This window comes from Hippopotamus amphibius, chromosome 2 (assembly GCF_030028045.1).
Source record: "Hippopotamus amphibius kiboko isolate mHipAmp2 chromosome 2, mHipAmp2.hap2, whole genome shotgun sequence".
Lineage (NCBI taxonomy): Eukaryota > Metazoa > Chordata > Mammalia > Artiodactyla > Hippopotamidae > Hippopotamus > Hippopotamus amphibius.
In genome coordinates this window covers 8,089,533-8,110,373 of record NC_080187.1, presented here as the reverse complement: position 1 = coordinate 8,110,373, position 20,841 = coordinate 8,089,533, and the positions used below count along the sequence as shown (strand labels likewise).

At 55.9% G+C, this 20,841-nt stretch overlaps 2 protein-coding genes across 5 annotated transcripts in view; one reads left to right on the top strand and one right to left on the bottom strand.

The window, feature by feature from the left end:
• EEIG1 (estrogen-induced osteoclastogenesis regulator 1) overlaps positions 1 to 12,765 on the bottom strand; it is a 36,406-nt gene extending 23,641 nt beyond the window's left edge. The window contains exon 1 of the mRNA XM_057724086.1: positions 11,748 to 12,765. Coding sequence (XP_057580069.1) covers positions 11,748 to 11,893 — 146 coding nt within the window. The 5' untranslated portion in view covers positions 11,894 to 12,765. The remainder of the gene's footprint in view (positions 1 to 11,747) is intronic.
• Positions 12,136 to 16,599, top strand: LOC130846082 (collagen alpha chain-like). Of its 4 annotated transcripts, none has more exons than XM_057724089.1 (4): positions 12,136 to 12,401; positions 15,786 to 15,830; positions 16,016 to 16,030; positions 16,281 to 16,599. In XM_057724089.1, the coding sequence occupies exons 1-4, from the start codon at positions 12,136 to 12,138 to the stop codon at positions 16,294 to 16,296; spliced, it is 342 nt and encodes a 113-aa protein (XP_057580072.1). In that variant the 3' UTR covers positions 16,297 to 16,599. The 4 variants fall into 4 exon arrangements, with proteins under 4 accessions (XP_057580072.1, XP_057580071.1, XP_057580074.1 ...); XM_057724088.1 differs by having other exon boundaries at positions 16,016 to 16,146; XM_057724091.1 differs by lacking the exon at positions 16,016 to 16,030.
• The last annotated feature ends 4,242 nt before the right edge of the window (positions 16,600 to 20,841 follow it).

The window sequence follows — 20,841 nt, the reverse complement described above, 5'->3', positions numbered from 1 at the left end:
AGGATCTGCCACTCACTGGAAACTTGACCTCTCTGGGCCTCGGTCACTGCCCTGCCCTGTCTCACGGGTTTGCTAAGAGGCCTAATGAGAGAACAGGGCCTGGCACATACCCAGAGGACACTCACACTGAAAGGCGGACATGGCCGCTACTGTCAGAAGTAACTCTGAGACTGATGGTCCAGCAGGTGGCCAGGCATGCGAGGCCCCTGATGGAGGCTCCACTTCCCCACCCCAGGGCCACGGATCCGGACATTTCCCTGGACCTTGAACTTGGCTGGGACGTCCTGGGAGGTGGCTGGCAGGTGGCCCAGGCACGCTCAGGCCGCTCCTGGCTGACTCATGCCTGGGTGGTGTTTGAATCACCGAAGCAACGGAAGAAAAAAGGACGGAGGAATCCCCATCCCCGGAGCCCAGTTCCTTGAGTGGACTGGGCTCAAATGAGTCACAGGGATGTCCCTGTCCTCTGAGCCCTTACCCAACCCCACAGCCTTTCCTGAAAGCACCCTCCCCACAACTAATGCAGACAAATTACTTCCTCTTCTGGGCCTGGGTCTTAGTAATGGTGAAAACGGGAAGAGGTTTCCATGTCCCAGAGTGCAGAGGTTCTGAAGGCAGGACCTTTGTTTCACTCACTGCTGCCTCCCATGCCCTAAGGATGGCACCTGGCACATGGGAAGTGCTCAGTAAGTCTCTGGTGACTAAATTAGTGACATTCACAGCCTGCTCCCAATAAGGGCCGCCCTAGACCTTCTTGCACTATTTCCACCTCCAGGAAAGGGGCCTCCAGCTGTGGTCAGGTCATGTTCTCCAGCTCTCTGAAGTTGTCAAAGGGTCAGAGGTCATCACCATCTCTGGATCTGCCCCCAGGTGTTCCCACCACTCTCCACCACATTCCCCATGGCTCCCTGGACTCCTGAGGTGACCGAGGAATCATCAGGGACCACTCAGCCAGAGTCACATCTCTTCACGAAACCAGCAGACTCAGACCTGCTTTGCCGGCCATCTTCAGCAGCTCTCTGAGATCCCAACCACAGACAAAGGGCTCAGGGTCAGGTGGGACCAGGAGGCCCTGACTCACCAATCTCCACCTCCTCCCCAGACACCTGGACTCCTGCAGACTCATGGACTGACCCTGGGCCAATCGCTGCCCTGACAGTCACTCGGTCCACACACATTAAATGAGCACTTACTACGACCCAGGCCTGAGTGGGACGTGGGGATACATCTAGAACAAGCCTGGGCCTTGGTCTTGTCTGCATCCAAAAGGGGCATGGCCTTTCTCACCCAGGTCCTTGTGATTCCTCTTTAGGTGACGGGAAACCCTTAGGAGGTGCTAGAGCCCTGGGTCAGGCCTTCTCTTGCATTCAGGGAGAGCACCCAGTCAAAGGCCCATCCCCAAAGACCGCGGTCAGGGCCAGAGCAGGCAGGAGTGGCTGATGTCTCTCCACCCCGACCGCGCTCAGCACTTCTTGGAGAGCTGATGTGTCTCATGGTCTCCCCTGGCTCACGGGCCCCAGGTTGTCTCGGCCATTGCTGGGCCCAGTGCCCAGTGCAGGGCCGGGGCAGCAGCCTGGCTCGAAGCACAAATGTCTGCTGAATGGGTAAACCACAGGAAGAGAGACGAGAAACAATCACGGGGAGAGAGGGAGGAAGGTGAACCTTTCCTTCCTGCTCCCACCCTGGATCCCCTCCAACAATTGCCCTAGATTAATACCAACCACTGCCAGCCTTTCCTGAGCACTGACTTTGTGCAGGGGGCTTTGCTGGGTACATAACAGGGGATAACCCCCTAAATCCGAGCACCAAGAAGGAGCTCATCACCCCATTTCACAGAAGAGGAAAGCAAGGCTCAGAGAGATCTGGTGGTCTGGCAGCCTCAGGAGCCAGCCTTCCTTCTGAAGCACCAAGCCCCACACCCAGCAGCCCCTGCCAGGGCTTGCAAGAGGCAGAAGGAAAATCCCCAGGGACATCCCTCATGGTTCAGTGGCTAAGACTCCGAGCTCCCAATGCAGGGGGCCTGAGTTTGATCCCTGGTCAGGGAACTAGATCCCACATGCCGCAACTAAAGATCCCACACGCTGCAAATAAGACCCGGTACAACCAAATAAACAATATTTAAAAAAAAAAAAAAAAAAAGACGGAAAATCCCCAGCCAGAGAAGACTGTTGGCAGCTGTGAAGATGAGCTGTGGCTCGTAACTAACGCTTATCAGGTAGGGATGGTTCAGGCTGCCCCACCAGAAAGACCCTGGAAAGACCGGAGGACCTCCTCCAGGTTCTCAGGCGCCCAGCACGACCAAAGGTGCGGGCCTCTCAAGGCCCTTCTCACACAGACACGTGCACACATCAGAGCACGGCTGGCAGGCTCTCCGAGCAGGCCTGTGTAAGCAGCCTCCTAGAGGCAGGACTTAACAGGTCCCGGAAGTCCCCTCCAGACATGACCGCCACCCCAACAAAGACAACATCATCCTGATTCGTATCAGGATGGGTTTTTTTAATCTGAATGCGTTTGAACTTTACATAAACGGCATTGCACAGCATGCTCTGATGTCTGGCTTCCTTCCCTCGATGTTGTTTGCGACACTGTCCTTGTTGTGAGTAACAACGGCTGCTGCGTAGCAGGCGAGTTTTGTTTTTAATCATTCCATGGTGACAGAGGTAGGAAACCGCTCCTCTCAGCTGACAGCCACCTCCCCTCCTGCAACCTGGAGTCCCAAGGGACCACCCCCATGGCTGCCCTTGGGGGTTCTAAAATACAACTCTGATTCACACCCTTCTGTGGATTGCCACTCAGAGAAGTCCAAGCCCCTCCCCATGGCCTCCCCGACTCCAGGCCCCCAGGCCACTAGCTCTTCTCAGCTCAGCACTCTTGCCCTTGCCCCGCTCTGCCATGCGCTGCTCTTCTCCTCCCTCCCCCTCCAACCTAATCACCTACTCATCCCTGGGACCAAGCCTAGCATCTGGGGTGGGCAGGGCACTGCAGGGACAGGGTTGTAACCCCAGGAAGCTGCGAGGGGCCCCCCACACAGAAGGTGCTCCGGAACTTGTCCCTGAGAGACTGGGGGTGGAGGAGCCGCAGGTGTGCCGCCCCCATGTCTGCAGAGAGCTCAGCCCTCTCACAGAGGAAGTGGTGGGAAGTGAGGGCACCTTGCGTGCAAAAAGGACCCAGACTCTGCCTTCCCCAGTGCCCTCCCCAGCACTGGGCTGTGCACCTCCTCCCCTCTCAGCAGGTTTAGTCTGGTTTCAGCTGCTGGGTGCCTGGCCCTGTGCTGAGCAGGTAGCCCTGACCTTGGTAGCCCTCCCACCCACATGGGCACCCCCACCCCACTTGAAGGAGGGGGAGGCCCAGGCTGAGAGGACAAGGCTGTTGGCCATGGTCACAGAGCCAGTGAGTAGCTGCCAAGGTCCAACTGCAGAGCCCGGGGCAGGCACCAGCCTCTGCCTCCTCCCCATCCCCCTAGGAGCACCCCACTCCACACAGAGGGTCCACCCAACACAACCCACCAGTGCCCCCAATGGCCTCTCAATCGCAGCCTCTGAGCCCAAGGCGGTTTCCAGCTGCACGATATGCGGCGAGGGCTGCTCCTGACACGCGCTGATACCTCCGGCACCAGGGTGGGGCGGCGCTGGGCCCAAGCAGCTGGCGGTGACCGGCACGCGGTCCAGCACCATCAGCGCCCACGCTGGTTCAGGGCCAAGGGAGAACAGTCCCAGCCCTGAGCCAGCGCCAACCCTCGGCAGGAAGCCCCAGGGCTAAGATGCAACAGAGGCTACTCCTGCCCACAGTCTGGGGCAGGGAAGACCTCCCAGAGGAGGTGGCTCTTGGGCTAAGCAGGAGTTCAGCCAGGTGAAGAAGCGGGAGAAGGGAGCTTAAGGACAAGGCAACCGCAGAAGCAAACAACTGGAAGAGGAAGGTGTGGTGAACGTCAGGGAGCGCCGGGGGCCTCCCTCCCACCGAGGGCCCCTGGCTTCACCCCCACCCTGGTTCCCCCCACTCCCCGGCCCCTCGCAGAGTCTGCCCTTCACCTCACGTGGGAGTGGTCTTCTGCCTGCCAGGGTGGGTCCCAGAACTGGCTGTGCAGAGGGCCCCTTCCTGCAGGCAGAAGCCCCCCACTCCCTAGCCCAGCCCCACCCCAGGGAGTGCTCCAGCTCTCGCCGGCTCGGAGCCAAGCACCCCAAGACAGGGCAGGTTCAAGCCAACAGGGGCAAGAAAGTGCACAGGCCCCACTGGGGACCCTGAACTCCAGCGTGAGGCCCAGCTCCTTAGACACGAGGTGTGCTCCTCGCCTGCTCCCACCCCACGGGAAGTAGCCTCTGCCCGGCAGCACCCCTAGCATCATGAGACAGAGACGGCACCCCAGTCAGTCCTGGCCCACAGGGAAGTTTCAGCGGCCACAGAGGGGCAAATGAGGTGTGCCATCCAGCCCCCCACCTCGACAGCCGGGGACGGGAGGACGGGCTGCAGTGGGTCCAGTGCCTCGACCACGTGCCAGGAGCCAAGCTGGACAGGTGACAAGCCTTATCTCACTGTGTCCTCCCAAGAGCACTGCGAGGCTGGCACCAACAGCCCCTGAGGCTTAGGGACTGAGTCCCTTGCCCAAGGTCGAACAGGCGACAAGAGGCAGAGGAGAACGGGAATGTCCTGCCAGGCCTGTGGGAGGGCAAGATATCAGCCTGACCAAACAGGCAGCGAGTCCTCCATCGGGGCTCCTTCCTCCCAACCGCGGGCTGGCCTCTCCCAGTTGACATCTGGGCGGGTGGGGGCAGGTGGTTCCAGGCCTGCACTGAGAGTCGTTCCAAGCCCAGGCCACCAAAAGAAGCTCAGAGCAGAGACTGAGGGTTTGCAACAACAGCCCTAAGCAGACAGACACCAAGACCAGGCACAGGCTGGGCAGCTTCAGGCCTCACCAAGGCCACCAACGGCACAGTGTGACCTCACGGAGAGCCAGACAGCCCAGGGCTGACAGACCTCAGGTCACAGGGCACATCTGAGGCCCCAGGGGCAGGTCTGGTATCCCCAGAACCCAAAGCACTTGCCAGGCCAAGTGCATGATGAAGAGAGGTGCCCTTGCCCTCACCCCACAGTAGTCCCAGGTCTCGGTCTAAGCAAATCTGAGGTCTCTCCCCGCCTCAGACCTCTCCGTGGCTGTCTGATGAGATGAGGATGAATCTATATGGGTCGCCATGAGTGCCACACTGCTCATCCCAGCAGCGGGCAAGTGGCTGGGGTCACCACACGGCCATCACCAGACTCCACACACTGAGCTCCCAGGCTCCCGAGGCCTGTGAGCAGACACGTTAGCAGCTACCACGACGCCCAGGCAGGGCTTCTCGAACGCAAGTCAGGACTTCCAGGTACTGAGCCAGCAGAGTTCAAAGGCACTCGGGGCCCTCAGACACACAGTGCGGTTGCTGCTAAGAACCCCTGGCCAGAGCAGCTCCCAGAACAGAGCTCCAAGTGAGGAACGGCCTCGCGGAACAGCCCTGGCTTTGCAGGGCCAGATCACCTCGGGTCAGGGCTCTGCCACTGCCAGGCTGGCAGGCAGGTGGCAGGGGTTGCCAGGGTGGCACCTGCCAATGGTGTGGCCAGCTGGCGGCAAGGGCCGGGCCCAAGGAGCAGACACCAAGGCCAGGCACAGGCTGGACAGCTTCAGGCCTCACCAAGGGCACCAGCATTAGAGTCTGACCCCGAGGGAGCCCGCAGCTGGCCTGGCTGCCACGGGTGGCCTCTGCAGGCGGCCAGCCAGCAGGACGTCTCTCCACAAGCGCCCGCCTCCTCAGGCCCCAGCTTCTACAAGGACCCCAGGAACCAGGCTGGCCCAAGTAAACGAGGGAGGCAGACCACCATCAGGGATCCAAGGGCACGCAGGGGGTCAGGAGGAGTCCAGAGCAGGCAGCCACAAAGCCCCTTGGGCCAGATGCTGCCACGCTACACTGTTGCCAGATTTTCTGATCTAGAAGTTTCTTATGCTGTCAGGGACTCTTAGAGCACTCTGCAGGGCAACCAAACCCCCGCCACATTTGACCACTGTGCACTCTCTGAACGTTCATCCTCTAGCACCTACTGAGTGCTAGGTGTGGTCCCTGGATCTTGAGAACAAGGAAGCCCACCTGCCCGCTCTACCTGCCCACCTTCTCTCCAGTCTGCCCACTCTTCTCCCTCTGCCTGCCATGGCCCAGCCAGGCCAGCCCCACCAGCGCAGCCAACTCCAACTTCGCTTGCTGAGTATCCGTCAGACGCCCTTGCATCTTCTCCAGTTGGCAGCCAAGAGCCAGCATCCTAATTGGCAAACCAGGCACACTGCCCCCCTGCCCCTCGGCTGGACCCCTAAAGCCAGGAACTGTCCAGCCCAGCTACCCCCATCTTCATTCACTCCAGCCAACCCCATGCTGTCCCTTCTCCACACCCCAACCATACCAGCCCCTTGCCTAGGTCACTGACCAAGTGCCTGCCAACCAGGGGCCTCTGCCTGAACTCTTCCCAAACTCATGGAGCTTATGCTGTCACAGGATGGGACACGTCACTGTGAAAGGGAGGGCTTCCCCTTTGGCCTGCAAGGCTCCCGTGAAGGGTCACTTCCTTGGGGAAGCCCTCCCTATCACAGTGATGTGCCCCATCCTGACAGCATAAGCTCCATGAGGGCAAGGGCCGTGTCCAGCCTGGGGTGGGTGCCCACTCAACACCTGTGAAACAGACAGACAGATGACTGAACAGAAGTGTCTCCCCAGTCAGTCCTGGGAGGACCTGTCCCACATGTGCCTGGCTCTGAAGTCTCGGTGATGCCCCCAGGCACACTGCCCCCACCCCATGGGCAGCTCCATGGGAGCAGGGCTGTCTGGTCCCAGTCACCTCTGAAAGCCCAGGACCAAGAGGGTGTTCGGTAAATGTGGAATAGGGACCCGTGCCTGCCGGCCGCCTCCTCCTCCTCCTCCTCCTCCCCCACTCGGTCTCCAGAGCTCCAGATCTGTGAAGCGAAGTGGATGCCCTCTTAGGGTCCCACTGCAACTCCACATCCCTGACCCGTTGGGCCCAAGAAACAGAACTGTGCGTCCATCTCCACACCACCCTCCCTCCACATTAAGACGTGCGTGACAGCAGGCCTCGCCAGGGCAGCAGACTCAAGCAGCATCTGCAGCCTTTTCCAAGGAGTAGGGGAGAGGGCCTTGGGGAAGCAGAGGCCCAGCCAAGTCTATGGTGTGTGGGCAAAGACCTGGACCCCCCAGGTCCGGGCACAGGGCCTCCAGCTGCAGAGCTGACTGTCCAAGGTCTTCTTCATGCCCCGCCCCCAACCCCCAAACAACCCTTCGAGGTCTCCCATCCCGGCCTGCTCAAGGCCAGGCCCGCGGAGGGAAGGCAGTACCTGTACTGTGAGCAGGCATGCCCTCTTTCAAAAGGTTGCCCAAATAAAAACCCCACTGAACAGACAGTTGAGAATTCAAAGCTGCCAAAGAAGAAAGGATGGGGTGGGAGCCTGCTCAAATCACACAGTCTGCTTCATAGACAGCCGGGTACCCACGTCCAGAGCAGGAAGAGCCCCCAGGGGGCCCCTCTTCTCTTTCTGGTCCAGCCTGCCTCTTCATGCAAAGAGGGGTACTGAGACACAGGGGACAGAGGTCAGGGCCAACCAGAGCACACCCAACTGTGCCATTAGCTCCTCCTATGAAGTGACCCTCGACAAGTGACTTCTCTGTCCCCAGCCTCAGTTTCCCCATCCACTGGCCAAGGAGGCTTGCTCTGCCTGTCTCCTCTAGAGAGGACTTGCCGTAAGGTAAATCAATGCCTCCCTCTCGCGCCCTCCCACCACCAGCCACGTGCACAGGGCAGGCCACAGGACCAGTGTCAGCTGGGCACAGAGACCTCTCAGGATGTTTGGGATTCCTCCTGCCTGAAAGACAGATGGGCTCCAGGCTGGAAGCCTGCGCCCAGCCTGCCCTGGGGAGACCGCAGCCTGGCCCACTGCTTCCCGACTCACCGGACTTGGCTGGGACACATCCCTCCCGGGACCCCTGGGAAAGCCTTCCAGATGCCATTTGGATGCATCTGCTTGGAAGGCCTCCGGGCAGAGGCCTTGGCAAATGCCCACTGTGCCCCAGTGCCAGCCCGTGCCTGGCACCAAGTCCACAGCAATAACTTCAGCCCCACCCCCACCTGTGCCCCCGAGGCCCCTTTTCCTCAGCTCTCACAGGATCTAGCCCACTGCCTTGAAATGAACCAAATCTGGATTTCTCTGTACCACCCAACCTGCTAAAAGGAACCTCCTTCAAAGGTCTGGGGACATCACATGGAGCTGTAGCTGCTTCCAGCCCTTTGCCACCAAGGCAAGGCAGGGCCTTGGAGCCGGACCTGCCTACATTTACATCACAGCGCCACCGCTCCCTGGCTGAGTGACACAGGTCCATCACTTCAGGTCTCTTGACCCCAATTTCCTCACTAGCTCACAGGGTGGTTCAAGGACTCAGCTGATCCTGAATTCGAGGTGCCCAGCAGGTCCCTGGCACCTAACAGAGCACAATCAAAGGCAGCTTAAACCCTAAGGATAAAATGGCTATTTTCCCAATTGCATTTCTAGCCGGGTGACTTCTCTGGATGGCTGAGAGGATTAACAGACCACCACATGCAACAACACTCAGCACAGCGCCTGGCACATGGCACAGAACACGGTGGCTGTGAGGATTATGGTTCATAAGGAGGCCTCAGAAAGATGAGGCTGGGGAACAGTGCCACATACCACCTGTTCTACCTGCTCGAATTGGGTCAGGCTAGAGCCGTGTACCCAGCTGTTGCCATAGTACCCAACACACAGGGAAACACTCTAGCTAGGAGGGTGGGTGCTGCAGGAGTGGTGTCTCGGGCCTGCTTCGCTCAAACACCACCCATGCCACCACCACCCCCACTCTCTGGGCCACGTCAGGGGCCCCTGGGGTTAGGGGCAGTACGCTAACCAACTAAGCAGGTCTTGTTACTCCTGATCCTACCTCGACTCCAAAATAATGGGGCCTTGGCCCTCAGGAGGGGTGCCCTGTGGGGGGGGGGGGTCTCCCAGGCTGCAGACCAAGGTGCCTGGGATGGGACTGGAAGCGTAGGAAGCCAGGAACCCCCATCTCCTGGGCAAAAGCCAAAGCAGCTCTAAAGCAGCCTCAAGTCCCAACGTGTCTGTTCCCTCCAGCCACACTTGCCCAGCAGCAAACAGGTACCCAGACTCTACTAAGTGCCCAGTTGTTTGGGGTTCAACGTCAGCTCTTCCCTCCTCATGCCACTCAGGTTTCATCCAGGACCAGGGTTGGGAAAGGCTGTTTAAGCTCAGCTGAGTTCAGGGACTCCATGGCCCCTTGCCAAGAGGGAAGAAGGGGAGAGAGAGGTGAAATCCAGACGCTGTGGGCTGAGACCAGGAACTTTCCAGACTTTCCCGGATGAGGGGGCAGGTTTAGGGCAATGGAAAGGCTGACAGGTAGGGTGACAGTGGCCCCAAGGCCTGGGAAGCCAGCTGAGACCTCAACCAGGGGCTGCATACTAATTCCTCAGGAGGATCCAAGACTCTGCCCTCCACTCTCAGCTCAGATGTAGGCCCCCTGCTGACTCCAGCTGGTTCCCCCAAGACCTAGGAGGGGCTAGGGCCTGGGCCCCTCTACCATAGTAACCACAGCTGCTGCAAAAATTTGCCTGGCCAAACGTGACATATATATACATTACCCAATCCCTGTGGCAAGGTGTATACGACTTCTCCCATTTCACTGAAGAAGAAACTAAGGCTCAAAGGCAGAACAGGCTACACACTGCAACTACTGAAGCCCAAGCACTCTAGGGCTCGAGTGCCACAACTACTGAGCCCACGTGCTGCAGCTACTGAAGCCCGATCGCCTAGAGCCTGTGCTCCACAACAAGAGAAGCCACCACACTGAGAAGCCCGAGCACCGCAACAAAGAATAGCCCCTGCTTGCCAAAACTAGAGAAAGCCTGCGCACAGCAACGAAGACCCAGCACAGCCATAAAAAAATAAATAAATAAGTAAATAAATAAGTAAATAAAATAAGATATAAATAAAAAATAAATTGCATCACGGATAATAAAAATTATAAAAATAAATTTAAAAAAAAGGCAGAACAGGGTAGTAGCTAAAAGCACATCCTGAGTTTGAATCTGGGCTCTATTGTATTAACGCAGGGAAATGGCTCCCTTTCTGGGCTTCAGTTTCCAACTCTATAAAATAGGAATAATAATCTTACACACCCCCCCACCCAATCTCCACTCTGCTCCATGGCATAGTTAGGGGGTTAAGTGAGAGGTGCTAGCAAAATAGGGTGCAAAGCACCAATAATTGCTGGTTCTTGGAATCAGAGAGGTTAGGTCCCTTGCCCCAGTGAGTGGCCAACTCCAGGCCCCAGCTTTGAGCACAGCCCTTTCCCAGAAAGGTTGGGCTGCTCTGTGGGTGGCCGAGGGATCACAGGCTTCCCAGGCAACGAGGACAGCCTCCCACCCCCACAGCAAAGGGCAGCCCTTGCCTGAATTCCTCAGATAAGAAGCTCCCAGCCTGAGCGGGGCCCAAGTGCACAGAAAAGGCACCCCACCCTGTCCCACACCAGAGATTCCTAAATCTGGGTTAGGCTGTATGCCTCCTGTCACCACTCCCAGCAGAACATTCGACCACCAGATTCACCCAACAGGTCTCCAAACAGGTCAAGTTCAGTTGACAACTGCCTCCTGCGAGGTCCCTGGCAAGCCACTTACTTTCTCTTTCTGGGCCTCAGTTTCTCCATCTGTAACAGGTCCCCCCATCTCAGAAGTGTGAGGCAGCTCCAGCTAACTGGGCCCACAAGGAGGCCTGAGCAGCAAAGGGACAGACCAAGGAAGGGAACCAGCAGGCCACAGGCACTGGGCCAGGCCCTGCACTGCATTCTGTCTGCTGAAACTTCTTCACAGCTCTGACAGACAGACCTGTATTGGGCCCAGAAAGGGGCCGAGCTAGGACTCAAACTCCCATCTGTTACACTCCAGGACTATGTGACCCCCAGTGGGCCCAGGCCATGGGCGCAGCTTGGGAACCCAGCTGCCCCCAGCAATGAGCTGGGCAGCTGGACCTGCAGGCTGGGGAAGAACACAAAACTAAACTTGACCAAGCCTCTTTCTTTCAGAGAGGGCGAGGGCAGCAACCTCCCTGACAAGGGCATTTGCAATGCAAAGCAGCCCAGTTCCAGCCAGAAGAGGACAGTCACTCAGAGGGGGCCGGGCAGGCCAAAATCCAGCCACCACCCTCCAGCCAGACCAGGAGTGCCTGGGGCTGGACCTTCCCAGGCGCCACAGAGTGCCAGGGAACCTGTGGCTGGCCTGGGCTCTAAATCATATGACACCCCGAATGGCCAGCTGGGTGTAAGATACCCTGGTACATGCCTCCCCTTCTCAGCCCTTCCAGGCCAAACCCCACCGGGCTCTTCATACAAGTCTGCAGAATGGGCCTACTGTGGGCTGTGTGCAATGGCCTAAGAAGGAGCTGAAAGAACAGAACCCCCCAGGTGTCCGGCTGGTCACCTCAGATGGGTGCCCAGCACCCTGCCGGCTTCCTCAGGCCCAGACCTCCCAGATCACTCAGTCCTGCCTTGTGCAAACCTGTCCCAGACACACACAATCTCCAGGACTCTCTGGGCCCCAAAGGGCACTTCCACACCTGCCAAGTGGTGAGATCTCGCTCATCATCATCCCCCCCACCCCACCCCACCCCCGCACACCCCAGGCAGGACTGCCCCAGCTCCTACCTTGACGACAAGCTGACAAAATCCCCGCCATCCAGCAGCCGGACCTTGCAGAAGAGGACCCCGTTCACGAAGGGGACCGCAGTCAGCTCCTCCAGGGTGAAAGTGGTTTGGAATTTGAATTTCTTCTTCTTCATCAAGAAAGCCATGAGCGAGTTCCCTGAGTCTGAAGCCCCGAAGGCCACAGAAAGGGGGGGCGCCAGAAATCCCCAGGATTCCTTTCCCTACACCACACCCCCTCCTCAAAACACCAGAGCCGGATCCCGCCCAGCTGGGATCTGAGTCCGGAGGGCCCAGCTCTGAACGACCAGTCCAGTTCGCAGGCCGGCTGGCTTCACCCTCGAGGAGCTGGGGCTGGGAAGGGTTCGGAGCGGCCGGGGGCTGCACCGGCATGGAAACACTGGGGCACGGCCCAGGCGCCAGAGGCAGGGATGGCGGGCGGCACGCGAGGGGCCGCGCCGGCGGACAGCATCCCGAGCCGCGGGCCCCGGAGAGCTCACGCCGCTCGACCGGGCGCGGCGGGCGTACGGGTGAGAATGAAACCGACGGGCGGCCCGGTGAGGCCGAAGGCGGCCCCGCCCCCGCCCCGCTGGCGGCCGGGGGAGGTGCCCACGCCGCGCCCGCGCCCCCGCACCCGGGTGCCAGGCAGCAGCGCAGGTGAGTCCCGGGAGGCTGAGGGCACCTCCAGGGGGCGGCCGGGAGCTCTGGGGGCCTCTCCGGGAGGCGCGTCGGCGACGCTCCGGGCCGGGAACGTCCGGCCACGGCCCCCTCCCGGCGGGCACCGGGCCGGGCTCCAGGCAGCAGCGGCGCCGCCTCCTCCTCGGTCTGGGGTCCCGCGCCGCGGGCCCCGGCGGAGCTGAGGCGCCCTTCCGGCCGGCCGGTGGCGCCCTCCTCACCCGCCGCCTCTGGCCAGCACCCCGCGAGCAGCCGCGCCACCGCCTGCGCTCCCGACGCCGCCGCCCGCCCAACGCTGCGCGGCGCCGCTCGGAGAATGCGGAGGCCCAGCGCGGCCTCCCGCGGAGCGGCCACAGAGCGCGGGAGGGGCGGGGCGCCGGAGCTCAGCCCGCCCACGATTGGGCGGCCCGGCGGGGCGGGCGCGGAGCGCGATTGGCGAGCGGCGGCGTGGGGCGGGACTCGCGGGAGGCCGGGGCAGCTCGAGGCGCTCGGATTGGTGCGTTGCCTCTCTGGGCCCGCCTCCTCGGTCAGGGCGGAGCGGAGGGAAAGGGAGAGGGGCCCTGGGAAGACAGTGGGCGGGAAACCCGGGCCGCCAGGCAGGCAGGCATGCATGCAAGGAGAGGGGCGCGAGCAAAAGAAAAAGAGAAACAATGAAGAGAAGAAACGATATGAGTACTGTGGCTGAAGTGACCCTCCAGTGTCCTCCCAGACTTGAGTTCGCTGACCACTAGCTCAGGCCCGGAAGGTAGTCCCATTTTACAGAAAACACACCCACAGAGGTGGCCGGAACTAGACCAGGCAGGTCTTTGGCTTCGAATCCCTAGTTCTCAGCATCGAGGAGGGAAGTACCTGCAAAGGCTTCGCCAAGGGGTGAATTGAAGCAGTTCATCACGCAACCTGCGATGGAACCAGCTTCTCCCGTCCCAAGCTGCTATCTAAGCCTTTTGTTGTTGATTAGCTTCTGACCTAGCTATGGCTGGTCTCCCTGACTGCGGTAACTGCCCTGGACGCAGAGACCATTTCGGGAGCTTTTTATGTCCCAGGCCTTCGACGTATTGCAGTTCATTGATTCAGTCCCCAAATGTTTAGGGGCAATCAGCTCTGAGCCAGGCTCAGTTTTGGGAGTGAGCCTAGTGGGCCTGTCGTCTCCAACCTCGCCAGGCTCAAAATCAGGTGGACTCAGAGACAAGGCCTCACAGAGTCATCCAAGCCACTGGCAGGATGTGTACCCAGAGTCAGGCAGGGTCCAGGCAGAGGGAGCCTCAAGAGGCCTGGCAGCCAGAGAGTGCGATGCCCACAGAAAGGCGGAAGTACCTCCATGATCCTGCACTGTGGCTCTTTGGGAGAGGTAGGGGGAGGTATGGCTGGAAGGCCTGTAATGGCTGGATCTTGCAGAGTCTTGTAGACCAGAGTAAGGAGGGGAGCCACACACACGTTTTGAGCAGAAGAGTGACACAGACAGATTTGCTTTTTGTTAGAGGAAACTCTGCTTTGACTATAGACAGTGTGGAAGAGAGAAGATGGGAAACGGGTGAGGGGCCTGTTGTGGTCCAGGCCACAGATGATGGCTGCAGAACCACAGCACTGCTGGAAAACTGGGGTCCGAGAGGCATTCGAGAGAGAATCAAGTGGACTTGGGGATGAGTGAGGTTGGGACATGTATCCGAGGACTCAGATTTCTGATTTCTTCCTGCTTCTCAGCCATAAAATGTGTGGCAACCTGTACCGCTCTCCAGTTTGTCCCATAATTTGAAAAACACAGCCAGATAGGAGAAAAATGATAATAGCAGCTCCCAGTACTATTTTGTATCCCCATTTACAGCCAGGGATGTTGAGACCTAGAGAATTTAAATTACTTAACTAGGGTCTTGACCCTGGAGCACAGGCTCTAGAGTGCTAAGCTGTGCTGCTCACACTGTGGGGGTGGGGGTGGGGTTCTTCTCACTAATCCTGGCTGGACCTGCTCCACAGGGGAAAGGCCTGTGGCTACCTGACCCCAGGAGCAGATTTCAGAGAAGGGAGCCAGCCAAGGATATCCCAAGGCCTGGCTGACTTCTCTGCTGTGACCCTGAGTAACCCCAAAAGGAAGCAGGGTGGACCTTGGCTGCCAGGCTTAGCTCGGGTGGGGTATTTATCTCTCTGCAGCCTCTGGGCTGGGAACCCAGGAAGTTTCCCTTCCCTCATTTCCCAGATGGGTCCTGGAGACGGGAGAGAGCTAGGTGCCAGGACAGGATGCCGCATTTGGGGTGAGACAAACCTGGGTTAGGGTCCGGGCTCTGCTGCATGTTGGTAGTATGGGCTTGGTTCGAAACACCAAGGCTCAGGGGCTCCAAACAAAGACGGCATTCAGTATGGTCTGGCCAGGGCTGCTTGTCCCGCAGCCAACAGAACTGGGTCCGAAATCTGGCTGACACAACATTGACCACCTGTGTCACACACACTTTGGGTGTAGTTTTACATGCATAGGAAGAAATCTTGGAAACACCCTAAACATTCCCATCTCTGAGCCACAGTTTCTTCATCTGTATGTTGGGAATAAGAATATCAATCTTTGCAGAATGTTGTGGGGACTTCAAGAGACTGCACCTGCAAAAGGCTCAGGCCTGGAGGGACCCAGGGATCTGAGCAAGTGGCCAGCAGGGAGCTCCAGGCTGGCACTTGCTCACTTCTCCAGCCCCCCAAATTCCCAAGCATAGCCCGTCCTTCCTCCCTGAGTCCTGACCGGACATAGAAGGAAACCAGTACCTAACAAGATAATTCAGACAAGTAAGTGGTCTGGAGAAGGAATCCCAGGAGAATATGAGAGAGGATGATCGGATTGGGGGTCCTGATTTAGACGGGGTGATCAAGGTAGGCCTCTGTGAGGCCTTATCTCAGCCCAGACCTGCATAACAAGGGGGCCCCAAGCACAGGAAGCTCTGGGAGCAGAGGCAGGAGTTGGCTTGTTTCCAGGACTCTGTGTGCCCGGAGGGGAATGCAGGGAGGGAGGAGCGAGAGGCCAAGAGGCATGGAGTCAGGCCGGAGCCAGCTCACGTGGGCCCTATGGGCCTGGGAGTTTAGACTTTATTCTAAGCCCCAAAGGACGCCACTGGAGGATGTAAGCAGGGGGTGACAATATCCAAAATACCATTCTGAAAGTTCTTTCCAGTTTGAAAGTTCTTTCGGTTCTTTCCGCTCTTTGGAGAGTGGATTGATGGTCAGCTGGCAAGAACAGAGGCAGGCAGACAGGTGAGGAGGCTGTTACAGCCATTCAAGCAGAAAACTGGTGGCTCAGACCAAGGTGGAGCCAGAACAATGGGGAGAGAGAGGGAACACCTGTTGAGCAACGATCATAGTTACCCACTAGAACTTTTTGAATATTCCCAGGATTTTGAATTTGACTGAATGCCACCAGGGTCTCCAAGTCAGGAGGTAAGTGAGTATAAGCACTGGAATAGGAGTGGGGAAGGAGTAGAGGGGAATGGGGGAGCTGCGTGGGACGTGAGCCTGTAGAACAGAATCACAGCTGAAGGAAGTGGGGTACCCTTAGAGAATCTTTACCCTTATCTGGCCCTGGACAAACTCTTGTGATGCTATTTTCTTCTCTCTTGTTACAGCATGAGCTTCACAGGGTCAGAGACCTCACCCATGGTATCCCCACATCCAGTTCATGGCCGGCCACATGATAGACACTCAGTAAATGGTTGTCCAAGGGATGGATGCATAGATTGATGCGTATATACATGATGTATGTGTGTGTATATGAATGGATAGATGCGTGGATGGATGACTGTGGATTTAACCTCCTTGTCACCTCCTACTTTAAAACTCCTCGGTGTTGCCAATAACTATCAAAAGTCAATTGTGTGTGGGGCTTCCTAGGTGGCGCAGTGGTTGAGAATCTGCCTGCCAATGCGGGGAACACTGGTTCGATCCCTGCTCCAGGAAGATTCCACATGCCATGGAGCAACTAAGCCCGTGCGCCACAACTATGGAGCCTGCGCTTTAGAACCCGTGAGCCACAACTGTTGAGCCCATGTGCTGCAGCTACTGAAGACCATGCACCTAGAGCCCGTGCTCCGCAACAAGAGAAGCCATGGCAATGAGAAGCCCACGCACCACAACAAAGAGTAGCCCCCACTCACCACAACTAGAAAGAAAGCCCATGCACAGCAAAAAAGACCCAACACAGCCAATAAAATAAATAAATAAATTTATTAAAAAAAAAAGTAAATTGTGTGGGACTTCCTAGGTGGTACAGTGGTTAAGAATCCGCCTGCCAGTGTAGGGGACACGGGTTCAAGCCCTGCTCTGGGAAGATTCCATATGCTGCAGAGCAACCAAGCCCGTGCACCAGAACTGTTGAGCCCGTGTGCCGCAACTGCCCACACACCTAGAGCCCGTGCTTCACAGCAAGAGAAGCCACCACACTGAGAAGCCTGTGCACCACAATGAAGAGTAGTCCCCGCTTGCGCCGAAACGAGAGAAAGCCTGTGTGCAGCAACGAAGACCCAAAGCAGCCAATAAACAAAGTAAATAAATTAATTAAAGAGAAAAGTCAATGTATACAAGTCCATTTAAAGTAAGTTACCCAATAGCAATACTCACACATGCATACAAAGTTACATGTGCAAGATGGCCCTGCATCATTACATATTATACGAAAACATTGGAAGCAGCTTGATGTCTGGCGTGGGAAGCGAGAGGTCTTGAGGGAAAGTACTGTGTTTTGTGCCTTGCTCCATCCTCGGCATCCGGGGCAATGACCAGTACCCAATAGGGTTAAATAAATACATATTTGTGGAATGAAGGGAAGCGTCAACAATGAGATGCTGTCCAGCTGCTGAGAAGGATGCTGGAACCGTGTGTGCCGAGGTGGGAGATGTCCACCCCATCGTGGCAAAGCGAGCACAGAACAGTATGTAAAGGGTGAGCTTATTTTTGTCAAGAAAAATAGGTTTATTTACGTGAGCACAGCAAAGAATCTTGAAGGACACACTAAACTGTTACCAGAGGCTTTCAACTCAGGAGAGGGTTTGGGGGGAAATTTTATTTTAATGAATATTCTGGGATATTGTTTGGTTTTTATAATATGATAGATTTATTTTATAATTTAATAATATATAATTATAAGGATGTTATTAACAAAAGGCCTTCCGTGCTTCTCCATCACCCTCTGGATAAAGTCAAAGGTTTTGTCTTTTTTTTTTTTTTCTTATGTAAGATATGGATTTCTTTAGACAGATACACATTCCACAGACAGAATGCAGTCCTTCTCAAAAGATGAGAACGCCCTTGGGAGACACACACTTCACAGACAGAGTGTGGGCCATCTCAGAAGGCAAGAACAAGTCAAAGGTTCTCAAAAAAAAAAACAAAAAAAACAAAAAATGGTTTTTAGCCAGGCATTCAGGCCCCTCTGGAGTCAACTTCTCAGCCTCTCCCTGCCTGCCCCGCTTGGGCCCCTGCAACCCTGCTCAAAGGTCCTGGGCTTGTCCTCTTGCCCACCTGGTGACAGCTACTAAGTGTCAGGCTTCAGCTCGAGCATCCTCTCCCACCCCATTCCCCCACATCAGTCACAGTGCTCACGCCCTACTCTGTGCCCCCAAGTTACCGACCATCTGTGTGTGGAGAAAATGAGGGTTCCACCTTCTGTTTTCTGTCACAATAACTGGTGCATACTTGGCACTCTTTGGAAGAGAGGTGGGAGGGAGGGAGGAAAAAAGGGAAGAAAGGAAGAGAAAAAGAAAGGAAGAAAGAAAGGGGAAACTGAGGTTGGGGTGGAAAATGTCACTTGCCCAAATCACCCTGAGGGCAGCTACCCAGCTGGCCTGCTCTCTAGGTCGCCTGACAGCCAGGACAGAGTGCCACGCCAAGCCTTTTTCCCAGCACCGCTTGCCAAGAGCAGTCGTTGCTGATTCACCGGTGACTGGGTTCCAATTATTTGCAGAACTGGTATGACAGCTGAGCCACCCAGCAGCTGACCAAGGGCGTATCGATTTGTGTTAGGCTCCTTGCTAATAATCTGAGCCAGTCACTCATGAAGATAAAGGCTCCAAAGAACTCACCCATGGTGATCTGTTCTGCTTAAACCTCCCACGGCCAAGTCCATAAGTCTCCCTGTTGATCAGCCAAATCTGCCCTTTCCAACTCAAGCCTGATTGTCACTCACGAAGAGTAGTCATGGTTCAGAACACAAGATCTGGTGTCAGGTGGCCCTGGGTTCCAGCCCAAAGGTTACTGAGTCAAAGGGTATTTACATATTTACTGTTAAGAGATGCTGTCAAACTGTCTTCCAAAAAGGTTGGACCCATTTATACTCCCACCGGCAGTATAAGACAGTGCCCATTCCCTTACTTTCTCCATCTTTACCAGTCTGTTTGGAAAAAAACTAAACCAAACAAAAACCCCTTTACTACCATGCTTGCATTTCTCTCACTAGTATCTTTTCATATTTTTTTGGCAATTTGAATTTCTGTAAATCGCCCGGCCATATCCTTTGTCCGTTTTTTAAAATTCGAGTTGTCATGTTTTTATTTATTTGTAGTAGCTTATTACATATTGTGGATATCAACCTCTGTTATATATGTTAAAGTATTACTTCCACTTAACCAGTGGTCTGTTGGCCTTTGTTTATGGTGTCTATTTGCCTAACAGCAGCTCTTACCAAACCCCAGCTAAGAGATAGAAATCCACTTACTTCAGTGGAGAGAGCACTGGATTGGGAGTCAGAAGCCTGGGTTTTCAATTACACCTCTGTCACTGATTCACTATGTGACTTTGAACCAGTCCCTGACCTCTCTTTCACTATCTGCTAAATAAGAACATTGAATTAAGTGGTCTCTGTAGACCTGTCCGCCTCCATGGTATAGGCAAGCACTATTTTTTTAAAAATAAATTTACTTTATTTATTTATTTATTTATTTATTTATTTATTTATTTATTTATTTATTTGTTGGCTGCATTGGGTCTTTGTTGCTGCGTGGGCTTTCTCTATGCAGAGAGTGGGGCTACTCTCCGTTGCAGTGTGCGGGCTTCTCATTGTGGTGGCTTCTCTTGTTGCAGAGCATGGGCTCTAGGCTTGTAGGCTTAATAGTTGTGACTCACGGGCTCTAGAGCTCAGGCTCATTAGCTGTGGCCTACAGGCTTAGCTGCTTCTCAGCATGTGGGATCTTCCCAGACCAGGGATCTAACCCGTGTCCCCTCATTGGCAAGCGGATTCTTAACCATTGCGCCACCAGGGAAGTCCTAGACAAGCATTATGAATAGAACTGCCTGCAATGATGGAAATGTTGCACCTCTGCCCTTTGTGATATGGTAACCACTAGTCATATGTGACTATTGAGCACTTAAAAAAGCAGCTAGTGTAACCGAGAAACTGAATTTTAAACTCCATTTAATTTAAATTAAAAATTTATTAAATAGCCACAGGTGGCTAATGACTACCACATTACACAGTGCAAGCCTGGATGGTCTAGATTCCCCACCTCTGAGTAAGCGGTAATACAGTTTAATTCAGGCAGCAATGGAGAGTCCCTGTGTGACTTGGGGCAGGTGACTCAACCTCTCTGAGCCTCAGTTTTCCCATCTGTCCAGTGGGGCCAGAGCAGTCCCTGCCTCCTGGGGCTGTTGGACAGATTTGATTAGTGAGGGTGTGAAGGGCAAGGCCCAATGCCTGACCGGACACTGTGCAAAATCAGGCCAGATTCCCAGGTTGAAACATGATAGTGTGTTTATTCCATTTCCACTGTGTCCAGAGATCCATCGAGTAGCTTTCCCCAGAGCTGCCCATCTTCTCCTCCAGCTCCGAGCCCAGACTTATTTTCTTAAACCAGGGCTTCAGCTCCAGCATGCCTTCAGCCCAGGATTCCAGATCGTTGATGGGACAAAGTCCAAACTTCAGCCTGCGTTCCCAGCTCTGAGCACTGGCCCTACCCTTGCAGGACTGTCATTAATACAACCTGCAGGTCAACCCAGCAACCTCGCCACCCTCACCCTCTATGCATTGCCTACCCCGACCTTCCAAGGTCTGCCAAGGACATCTTTCATTCACAGATATTCATCACCCCATCTGCTCTGGGACTGGGGCTGTGGTGGTGGGCATGTAAATGTGGCCCAAGTGATGAGAACCGTGATCCACTTGGGGGTCAGGAGGAGTTCGGGGAGCAGTAAGAACACAGAGGAGGTCTGTCCTGGTGTGTGTGGTCAGGACAGACTTTCCTAAGGAAGTGGCATGTAAGCCCGAACCTGACCAATGGAGAGAACTCAGCCAGGAGAGAGGGGGATTGGTGGAGAGGAAAGTCTAAGCTGAGAGAATGTAGGAGCCCAGGATTTAGGAGGGGCAAGGGCAGGGCTAGAAAGGTAGGCAGGCCCCATCCTACAGGAGGGCCTTGCAAGCCATGTTGATGGTGGTGTGCTTTATCCTAAAGGTAATGGGGAACCA